This window comes from Mytilus trossulus, chromosome 2, assembly GCF_036588685.1.
Source record: "Mytilus trossulus isolate FHL-02 chromosome 2, PNRI_Mtr1.1.1.hap1, whole genome shotgun sequence".
Lineage (NCBI taxonomy): Eukaryota > Metazoa > Mollusca > Bivalvia > Mytilida > Mytilidae > Mytilus > Mytilus trossulus.
The window spans coordinates 47,615,459-47,627,581 of NC_086374.1; the positions used below are offsets into that span (position 1 = coordinate 47,615,459).

Consider the following 12,123-nt stretch of genomic DNA (forward strand, 5'->3'; position numbering starts at 1 on the left):
TAGCTCACTGTTACATTCTTATTTTAGATTTTCAAATACCTTTCTTTCATTGTCTCCATGACCTATGAACTCTATTTCTCCAAATGTATTGGTTGGTGCAGGTGAAGTATTCTTATCTACACTCCACTTATTATCGTGGCTGAATTTTAAGGGTAATATATGATCTGTCTTCTTGTAGCCACATTCACATAGGCATTCATCAGTGAGGGATCTGTAAAATACCATTCATTTCTTCATTGTCACCTAACTCTCACTATATAAACTTTTTTAACATCAAATTAAATGGTTTATGTATTTTTCACAGAAACAGTTGAAAACCTTAAAAGCTTTTAGCATGTCTATTCATATTCCATACGAATCTGACATTCCTTCATGTCCTTATTAAGAAGTATCATCATTTCTTTTCATATTTGTTGACATTCTACAACATCATTGAATCGTCTTTCAAATATTTTTTTATTGACAGAATATTTTGGGTGTGAAATCAAGCTATACTTAATAACTTTTTGTGTCTGACTTTTTTATTTACAAAATATCTGTTTCAGTTAAAGTTTGAATTGTTATTAAAGTCACAATGGACACAGTTTTCTTTCAAATCAAAATATCAAAATATATATTTGTAATTTTAAAAATAAATAGTTCTTTAACTAATACAATATAACAGTATAATATGGAACTGTCCCAACTCCCTTTAGTGAACAAAAAACAGAATACAATGCAAGAGTTCATTCTCATTCTTCATTTCCATAGAAAATCTCCTCCTTGAATTTATGTTTTTAATTGATACGAAACAAATATCTTAAACATGTTAAAGATAATCATGTTTGAAGTTTTTACAGAACATATTTATCAACAGCTTTTTTTAATATAATTTGCCAATGAAAAAGTTCCTTGTTTGATTTTATACCTGGAATTAAGAATTGGTTTGTGGAATGCTTGACCTTGAAGATGTAGTAACCTAGAGTAACCCATCATGCTTCACCTTGAAGATGTATTAACCTAGAGTAACCCATCAACTAAAATTTAGCTCTAATGTAGTCTGTATTTTGTTCAATTCACAAATGGAAGATATAACTGTCTTTATTTGATCCTTTGTTAAAATTGTTATATTTACCATGTCATTCAAAAGTTTTAAATATCTATACATACAATTGCATGCCTAATTGCAAATTAGGAACATTATCAAAAGCAGAAAGAAATAAAAATACCTATTTTAGTTAAAATTGGATGAGCATTTACCATAAAATATAGACCATCACCTTTGGGTTTTTTTTCACCCATCTTTAGTAACAATGCATCAAGGATATATAAAAACTTGCATGCACAATCTACAGTATTATACATATAGAATAACCATACATTGTCTCGAAATATCATTTTTATTTGTACAAGGCTTAGAAACAGGTAGAAAGCGAGGCTGTGTGAATATATGGTCACAGCTGCAGTATATATGCATTTAATGCATCTGGTTACATAATGAATTTTAGCAATTGCTACTTACCATATATTCTGATTAAATAGAAAATGGTCTAATTCATTTATTGTAGCAATTACTTCTAAGGAATACTATAAAGATGTTAAAAAAAATTAATAATAACACTGAAGATATTGTAAGCCAAATCATTTTTGCAGAAATTTTAGCATTTAGTACTAAAGGAGATAACTTTGAAAAACATCAGCTGGTCATTTTCATCACATTCTATTCTTTAGGGAAATATTAAGCTTCTCAGTGTTCAAAATAAGTGTTTGTCAAACTGCTGTATAATCTGATGAAATTTTTCCAATAAAGTTTGTGGTTCAAGTTCTTCGAAATTGTTAATAGCCTATTATAGGTAAATATATTGTCAAATTTTAATGAAAATATAACAAGCCAAATTAATTTCAGTCAAGGTGTTTGGTACCTGCTTTATTTTTCTAGCAGACTATGTGGAAATAAATGTTTGCTATTTTCTAATTTGCCTAATTTATTTATGCAAGGTCAGATAAAGTTTTACATATTCATGATAAAAAAAAAAAAAATCTTCTAGCAATAGTCATGAAAACAAAGCACTCACAAAAAAATTGATGATTTACAATAATCAAATGAACTAAATTGGGTTTTTTTCACAAATGAAAGAGTAATGTATGTTTTTTAATTTACATGTTAAACCATTCCAAAAACTGAATTAATGACACTGAAAGACAAAAACATATCTGTGACCTCTTTGATGCAAATAGCCTGAAGAATGACATGTTTAACCTTTACTGAAACATGAGCTAGTGCACTAGTGCTACCAATAAGCCTGGTATTGATGCATATTGCAACGCAATAGTTACATATTTTCTAATTCCAACCCTATGTATAGACGTGGGTCCTTTGACAAAGAGGTACAATAAGATTCTCGTCTAAAAGTAAATTAAAAACACAAGAGAAATAACATCACGAATAAGTTGAACATGGCTCGCCTAATCTATACAAGTTTGCAATATTATCTCAGTTTTCCTTCAAGTAAACCAAATCAATCTTTAGCTAACAAGATGTAGATTAAAGCATATTTTATACACGAAGTATGCAACAATAATCAAAGCATTACAGTGACACAGTTTTAATGGTAGACATTAAAGAATATAGATATACTAGCCACATTCAAGCATTTTCATTTCTATAATTCTGGTAAAAAGTGCTGAACAATCAGATTGGGTATTTAATTTTTTATAAATCACTGCATTAAAGAATATTTTTTTTACTGTTTTTTTAGCATACAATTGCTTAACTAAAATATCATAGATGCTTTGTTAAGTGTAAAGAATGCGTTTTAAATGACAATATAGGATTTATCCAGTTTTCCTCCATATAAATGTTTTTGAAATTGTATAATATGGATAGCTTCAGATTTTCTTACAGTAATATCATTATTTTAAAAAGCAGTTTGAGAATTTAAGAAAAAAGACTTCATTTAACTATTTTCCTCAATCACAAATGTATAACTTTTTTATATGAATACATCTCATATTGCAATTTTTTTGTGAATCCTTTTAAACAAAAAAAATGAGGAAGACTTCCTTTTGGACCCCCTCTGTTGACGGAAGAAGCGTAGACAAACATGAACATAAGGTGGGCTCAAAAGGAAGTATATCTAAAATGTTAATAGGTTTTTATTTTTATAAGTGGATAGTTATCTCTCCAATAAAAGCCTCTCGTGTGGTTGCAAAAATCTTACCTCCCATCAATTTGTCTCCCCTGAGGTTTTACTGGAGGAAGTGTCCTTTATAAATCAATTTATTAAACATTAAATAAATGTCTCTATCGTAGGGTTTGTTGTTTTACAGTTAAAATATCAACAATAACAACAACAAAAATGACTGTTTCAAGACTTGCTTTAAATAAGTATACACATAAAAAAAAAATAGGTGAAAAATACAACAACAAAAAAGAAGCTTAAAATAAAAGTCAAATTTATGTTAGAAATCACATGGTTTCTATACCATATCATGTTTATAATGCACATGCTGAAATTATCTCGCCCTTGTCAATGTTTGTAATTCACATTTGAAATTAGGATGAAAGTGTTAAAGAAAATGATATACTGCAAGTATCATTATATGAAACCTAAATAATCATTGATTTATGTAAATGAGTCGATGGTACAATGTACACCCATACACCAAATTGTTAACCTTTTGCTTAGAGTATCTGAGAAACAGACCATAATAACGTACCATAATCTATATATTCCTAGGTGCTTTATGACAATGTTATAAACATGCAATGCAGCTTATTATTATTTTATTCTTATGGTACCTGGTCTTTTTATTTCCATGTTAGTGATGATCATAGTGATCTTATATAATTAGTGTCTGACCATTTAGATCTTTTAAAATTTATAAGTAATGATTGTGTGCTGTATATATGTAGCTTTTATATTGTCATATTTGCTCTTCAGCTAGTTTAAATGAATGTTATAAAACAGACAAAATAGTCTTTTTACTTACGATTCTGGATCTTTTTTAACAAAGCAACGACAATTTCTCATTTTTATATTGCTTTTGATCCACCTGGCTTCTGGACTTATATCATCCTGGAAATAAAAGTCTATAGTTAAAATACCTCACTTTGAAGGCAATTAAATTTTCAGAACATATATATGACAATGTGTAATTTTTTTTATTGTTTTTGTATGCTCCAAAGTATCAATAATCAGGATTATATCTTCTTTCCTTGGTCATGTGGGTGATATTTTTCTGCATAAAGAAGCCTGTCTTTATTGAAACGGGCCATCTTGGAAATTCAAATCAAGTGGTACAATATTCAAACCTCTCTTATAAGATTTTAATTCTTTTTTTTAAAGTTGTTTTTGGCGTAGAAAAAAAAGGCGAAAGATATCAAAGGTACATTAAAACTCATTCAAAAAATGAAAATTAAACTGACAACCTATTGTGAAAAAGGAAAAAGACAAACAGGACAAACAATAGTATACAATCATAACATAGAAAACTGAAGATTGAGCAACATGAATTGCACCAAATATTGGGGTAATCAGGGGTCCTCTAGAAGGGTAAGCAGATCCTGCTCCACATGTGGCACCTGATTTGTTGTTCAAAATCAACATCTGTTGTATAAAAGCAATTTTAAAAGGATTCATGACAATAAAGAGTCATTACATTGTGGCCAGCTGAAGGACGCCTCCATGTGCGGGAATTTCTCGCTACATTGAAGACCTGTTGGTGACCTTCTGCTGTTGTTTTTTTATTTGGACAGGTTGTTGTCTCTTTGACACATTCCCCATTTCCATTCTCAATCTTATCATTATATTGTTGATGTGTTATAAAAATGATGCTCCAATCATTTTGCCGGATTTTTGTCCTGCTATTCCTAATATGCCATTTTCTCTTTTATTCCGACAAAACAAGTCATGTGGTTGCAGTATGAGTTTTGTAACCAGTACAATTAAATCTTCTGTATTAATATATACAATGTATATATGATTATAATAATTGGTATTTTAATGACTTCTCAAAACAAGTCTACAAATGTTTAACTGGTAAATGATCAAAGAATCACAATCTATGGCTCAGTTATATCAATGATTTTCTACAAATATCAGTTTTTCTATAATTACAGTTTAATAGATACATGTATTGATTTTGAAAAGGTAACAATACATTATGCACTTACTTAACCACAAAGGTAAATATGTCATATTTAATATTTCTGAACAACAGAAACTGAGTAGACAGTTCATTTAACCATTTTTTATAAATATGCTCAATTATTTTCTGGTATTTACGTGGGAAATCAAACATTTTTTTTTTCTCAATACATTCTCAAAGGTGCATATCTGTTATCAATATAAATAAAAGTTTTTGTTGGATCTAGTCAATTAAACAGCAGTTAAATGACACACATCTCAACAATAATCTTAACATTAATATTTGAAAGTCATTATCCAAATGATATATTTTATCACAGGTATATCTAAATATCTATTTTTATACTGATCCTGGTATCATAATTCAAGTAGCTCATGCATACTTATAACTATTAATTCAGAAATCCTTTTCAATTTTAATTAATAACAGATTCAACATTATTATTCTTGCAAGAGGATATTTCTGCAATCTTTGCATTTAATTGAAATTCTAAATTTTACAGGTTGGGTACACCTCTCGTTTTATGTAAGAAAATTTCACTTTCTGTTGGAGCCAAATAATGTTTCACATTTGATGCAGTATTATAATCTATATTTATCACTTACTTGTGGCACAGCAGATCCTACATCCTCTGCCACCGCGGCTACCTCTGCATAGTGTAGACTTGCCACACTCCCAGGGCCAGGGTGCTCTATCAGATCATCGGGAGGTTCATCCATTGGACGCACTTTAATTATACTCATCTTACTCCTTGTCATTGACTACTTCATTTTGGTTTTGTCATGAAAACATAGCCTCAAATTTATTATCAATACTGAAATAAAAAAATTGATTAAAAAAATCAATGATACAAAATCATACCACATTAAGAGTATTTTACTGATAAGCCTGTTAATTTTATGTTTTTATTATCTTGTTTTTATAGAGTTTTACCCTTATCTGTAAAGATGTTAGTATGACGACTGTCATGACTGTTAACTTTTTTTTTGGTTGCTGTTTATATGGCGCAAACTTCATATCTGACATGTGTATTGTGCATTCCTTTATTTGTTTCCATCAATCTTAAACCTATGTGCTGCATCATTGGCTGTCATGCTGCAAGTACAAACATTTATAGACATATTTCCTATTTATCGCTATTTAAGAAATTTTCCTTTGATCTTGCAGACTGATAATTTCCTTTCTCAGTGGAGTCAAGTGATATGGAAAAATATCACTAGAAACTAAGGGGGCACGTGGCATTGTTTTTGAAAATTACATGAAATTGACATTGTCAAAGGTAAAATAGTGATAAACAGATTATCATTTCTCAACTTGATTTTTCTCAATATCGCTGTACCCTCTGTAAGTAACAAATTGGCCATACCTTCAAGCTCATTAATATGGAACAACATTTCTCCTTTGAATTTTATCCAATGCTTTTGATATGATCAATCATTTCACACTGACATGCCTTTAATTTTTACAAACATTTTTATGAATATATATTAGCTAATCAACTATGTAATATCATTGGCTCTCATATTGCTGAAAACAGATGTAATTAAAATCTATATTTTCTAATATACCCTTCTTGCTAATGTATTTTTGATTACAAGTTCAAATATTTATTTTTCAATCATGCATTATTAATTCAAAGAAAATATGTACATGTATCTATTATGCCTGCAACAACAATTTAGTATTGAACATGTTGAATTGATCATTAGTTTAAAAATACTTTGTAGAAAAGGTTACAGTTTTATGCACAATAAATCAATTCAATATTTCTTAGTGAATCTTGCATGATTTATTGATCTTAAAATGTTATTGCTTATATAATGTATACTTTTAAAAATCTTTAAAACACTGGCTTAAGAAATTCATATGAATACATCTTATGTGAATAAGATGACAAAAACTACTCGAGTTTAATAGGGAAACACTTTTTAACTTTTATACACCATAAAATACCGTATAGCGGGTTATTTTCGCGGGTGTAAAATTTCGCGATTTTCATTGAATAAGGTATACGAAATATTTTTCACTTATTATTTTGGCGGTTTCGAAACTTTTATCAATACCTTTGCATGTACACTTTTAAATTGGCAGAATTTATTTTGGCGATTTTGTTCTATCCGCGAAAATAAGCCAAAATTTACACCCCGCGAAAATAACCCGCTATACTGTATGTAAAAGGGGCAATCAACGACTTAAAAGTTATAAAATGTTGCATTTCAATCTATTTCAATGTCATAATACAACAAAATGCCTTGTCATGTCATTAATGACCTTAAATTTTGAACAGAAAGAGTTTGTTGACAATGGCAGTAATTCCAAAAATAGTGAACAAGCATAAAAAAGCACAAACTAAATATATCACTATACCATATATAGACTGATACTGGTGCATTTTTTTTTTATAGTTTTATCCTTACATCATATCTGTCATTTTGTCATTCATTCCCTCATTTGAAGAGATATACAGACTTTTCACTAAAAGACTTCACATATTGAAAAGAGTTTAAGTATGTACATGATGTAAGTTGTAAGTTACAGATCTAATATATGTTTGGTTCAGCTCTGGCAATTTTTGTCGCAATTAGGAACTTGAGAGGTTGAAAATTTTGCAAAATAAAACCAATTATATATACATGTTATATACTATTGCAAGACAGACATGTGCAATGTGCGTCCACCTTGTATAATCCTAGGCCTAGTCTATATGTACATGTATTATATATATGTTATTGATAAATGCAAGCAATATTTTCAAGCATAAAAAAATACTGGAATTGAAGTACAATTTCCATTAATTTCAAGGGCAACATTTCTATATGAGAGTTATAATAAAATAAATTCTCAAAATAATAATAATAATGATGATGATGACGGTGACCTTAAGCTAAGTTTATATACCTAATATTAAAGTGGCCTTATATGTATAATTAAAGCATTCATATCATATAAATATAGATTCTACCACTGCATCTAGTGTGTTACGATATTTATTCACTTGAGACAGTTAAATTTTCAAATTTAGAAAGTGAGGCTTGGCCGAGCGTTTTAAATATTAAAAATTTAACTGTCGAGAGTGAATAAATATCGTATTACACGAGATTTGGTGGTAGAATCTGTTTCTCTAATGATTTTCAAACAATACGCAGGTAAACTTATTCCGTCTTTGCAACTGATCTGCAAAAAGATTTGTTCTTTCTATGTGACGTCATCAGGCATGGTCGCATTTTTTCATGCCGTCACAATAGGAAATTCAGAGGAAAGCAAGAAAATTCGACGTCATAATTGAATATTAACCAATGAAGAACTGAGATCAAACGAACCACACAATGGGTGCAGAAATGGATAAATAGACTAAGAATTAGAGAAAACCATGTCCATATTTAAACATGTACCATCATCAAGCATGATCGACAAACAAGTGCAAACCTAAATATTTGACTAGAGTACAATGTATGAAACATGTTCTTGTTTGTACTTTTCCTATCCATGAGTAAGAACCTAAGAAAATCCTTCAAAAATGTTCTTGTTTGGCTTTTCCTTAGATCCATGAGTAAGAACAGTGCTAAAAGACGTCTAAGTCCATTTGATTCTACAGAATACATAAATAAGCAGCATGTCTATTTTCAGATCCAGAAACTTTTTGTAAAAGGGGCCCACTCCAGTCAGGCTTCAGAGATTCCCTATAATGATGAACCAAATTTTTCCCACAAAAAGAGGGGCCCCACCTTGGATCCGCCTATGATGTCTGGTTGGAATGCAGACAGGGAAGGTTTAATCCAATGGCTGGTACACTACTTGTAAGATGTAATTCTTTCTACATGTAAATAAGACCTGGCAATACCTCTCTGAGTGGAAATATACATAAGCAACCTTTTACAAATGAAATTTCAGCACATTTTCAATATACCCCTTTCAGGTGGTAGCAGTCAAAGTTTTCCACTTACTGGTTAAAAAGTACTTTGCAGAAAACTAATAAATTTAATTTGCAGAAGAAAATGCCATAAGACATTTAACAAAAAAATTAAACATTATTACAAAAAGTAGCAATAAAATGAATGTACTTTAAATATAATGCATTTTCACAATTTAATATATACATGTGTAAACATTGTTCATGTTGTTAAAAACACTTTTACAGAATAATAAATTGTACTATTACCTTAATTTATATTTAAAATCTGTCTTTAATAATCCTTGCAAAATGGCATTATGCTATAACTAATAAGATTATTTTTATAGTAAATGATCTTTTATCCCACGGCCAAGGTGTCATTTACAACATTACTGAATTATTATTATATATATCATGATATGTTTACATTAACCTTATTTATCATACAAAGAAAAACAGAGAAAAAGTGTAGGAAAGTAAACTAGGGTTGTCAAAAGATGGAAAATTTAATACTCGGGTACTCTGTCATAATACTTGCGAGTACTTGAGTACTCTGATAAATCTTTAACTTCCAATGAAAAGTTAATATTTTTGTTGGGATGTGGTATTTTTGTTATTACCTTTCATAAACTAAATTATTATATGATGACATCGCTTGACATTTCAACAAAAAACATACATGTACTGTTAATTGTTGCAGAACTCAAACTGTATGACTATAAAATATATCTTGATCCTTGGTTATGTGTATCCCTAATCCTTTTTTTGTGTCAATAGAACAATGAATAACCCACCATCGTTTCTAAAAAGTTACATATCATAATACCAATTGTTGTTTGTGTGTTTACAAACCAAATCAGAAACATGCCAATAAAACCATCAATATGTTCATCATGTTCATAAATTCCGACTTTTAAAAAATTAAAACCTAAACAAAAATAGAAAAACAGCCAAAAAAGACACTCAAAGCAATTATACTTGTAAAATAAAAAAAAAAAAACAGAAAATATTCCAACCAAAAATTACTAGAGACAAAAGAGACACCATCTTCAAGCCAACATGACCTTAAAATTTAAAGTGAAATTGACAGTGATGTAATTTATCGGTTGACACATGTCTATATACATCCTAAAACCCTCCTAGAATGATCAATCAAAATATTTATCTTGTATAAAATGAGCAATCTTGCATGTTTTTCAAAGTTAGAATAGGTAATTGCAATGCCTGGGACAAAAAGCAGAACTCAGCCCATGGCCACCAATGGGTCTTCAAAGAAGGGAGAAAATCCAATCTAATTAAAATTAAATCGTTTAATTGTTCCTGTTCTGATCAGATGAAAATCAACCACTATACCTCTGAAAGTTAGGTGTTTCATAAATTGAACAAGAACATATTAACCGGTATCAAGCCAGGATGTGGCTTCAGTATACATGTAAGTGTGTTTATTTTGGATGCAACGACCATATACATGTATGAGGGATTCAATAACAACGAATAATGAGACTTTTCTTCCTTCCTAAGCCAGGTAAAAGACACCTACATGTACAGCACATTATCTTCGTACTGAAATTTTGTAAAATTTAATTTTTGACTGATTTTCTGGCATCAATTAAAAAATAAATGGACAAAGTTTGATTTTTGTGTCCCTTCACACCCTATTTTTATGCAGATGTTGGTTGAATTACATTTTATTAGATGTTTTTTTAGATGTTTGTACATGTATCAAAATATTTATATTGACTGATTTTCTGGCATCAAGTAAAAAATAAATGATCAGATTCCCTGTGCTTTTAAATTTATAAACCCCAATCTAATCAGTTTAAACACATTTGCACTCAATGCTTTCTCACCCCAAAAGTTTGATTTCTGTGTCACTTCGCACCCTATTTTCATACAGATGTCAGTTGACTTACATTTATTAGATGTTTTTTTTTAGATGTTTGTACATGTATCAAAATATTTATTTTTTGAAGAAAAAAGTCATGAAAGTGTGAATTCATAAATGAATTTTTTTTTTTGTGTATAGATGATAAATAATCATTTTATTCAAGATCACCATTAATTGGTATTTACAAATGAATTTGGTAACCGTATTATTGTTATATAAATAAATTTGGTGTTTTTACTGTGTTCTGATTGGTTAAAATTATTAGTTTTATTTTCAATGTTGTCAATTTTTATGGCGACACGCCCACTTTGACGTTGTGTATTCATACGCCAACATGTGTGTACGTTGTTTTTGTTAATATAAATAATATAAAAAGATCTTTGAGCCTTATTTTTGATAGAAATTTATTTATAATGAATGGCAATAATTTATTTTGATTTTATTGAACCATAAAACTAATTTTTGACTCTTCACATTTTACATAATCCGCGAAGTGTTTGTGTAAAGTAAAATATAAGTCGCTAGCTTGGTAGAAAAAAATAATAAAGATTCTAAAATTAAACAAGAGTGCACAGGCTGAAATTTCTAGCCTTCTTTACTAACCATTGATATTATGTTGATAGTCCTAAATAGAAAGCTTTACTGAACTATTATATAAACTAAACAAGATCCAAGAAAATGAGATAAAGGTCATATAAACCAAACCAGAAATACAGGACAGCACCGCACCTTACAATCTTTCAATACACTAAACATAGTTGACCTATTGCCTATATTGCCTAAGAAACACACTTAACCCAGAAAACTAAATATTATCCAATGAACCATACACCATGAAAATGAGGTCAAGCTCATATGAACCATGCCAGACAGACATGTTCATCTTACCATCCTTCCATACAACAAATATAGTTACTGAGAAAAGAAACCTGAAAATGAGGTCAAGGTCAAATAAAACCTGCAAGACAGACATGTACATCATAAAATAGTTCCATACACCAAATATAGTTGACCTATTGCATATTTATACATGTGGTATTAGAAAAAAGGCCAAAACTCAAAAATTAAACTTATGGGTTGAACCATGAAAAAGAGTTAAAGGTCAGATGACACCTGCTAGTTGGACATGTACAACTTACAATCATACTTTATACCAAATATAGTAGACATATTGCATACAGTATAAGGCAAACAGACCAAAACACAAAAACTA

At 29.7% G+C, this 12,123-nt stretch overlaps 1 protein-coding gene across 7 annotated transcripts in view; it reads right to left on the reverse strand.

Moving 5' to 3' along the window:
- The window catches only part of LOC134707431 (transient receptor potential cation channel subfamily M member-like 2), a 58,094-nt gene that overhangs the window by 44,065 nt on the left and 1,906 nt on the right, over nucleotides 1–12,123 (reverse strand). For 6 of the 7 annotated variants that reach the window (XM_063567164.1, XM_063567161.1, XM_063567159.1 and 3 more), the window contains exons 2-5: nucleotides 5,736–5,944; nucleotides 3,973–4,058; nucleotides 3,201–3,245; nucleotides 40–211 (exon numbers count right to left, since the gene is read on the reverse strand). In XM_063567164.1, the coding sequence (XP_063423234.1) occupies nucleotides 40–211; nucleotides 3,201–3,245; nucleotides 3,973–4,058; nucleotides 5,736–5,888 (456 nt within the window). In that variant the 5' untranslated portion in view covers nucleotides 5,889–5,944. The remainder of the gene's footprint in view (nucleotides 1–39; nucleotides 212–3,200; nucleotides 3,246–3,972; nucleotides 4,059–5,735; nucleotides 5,945–12,123) is intronic. The other variant, XM_063567162.1, reaches the window with a different exon arrangement.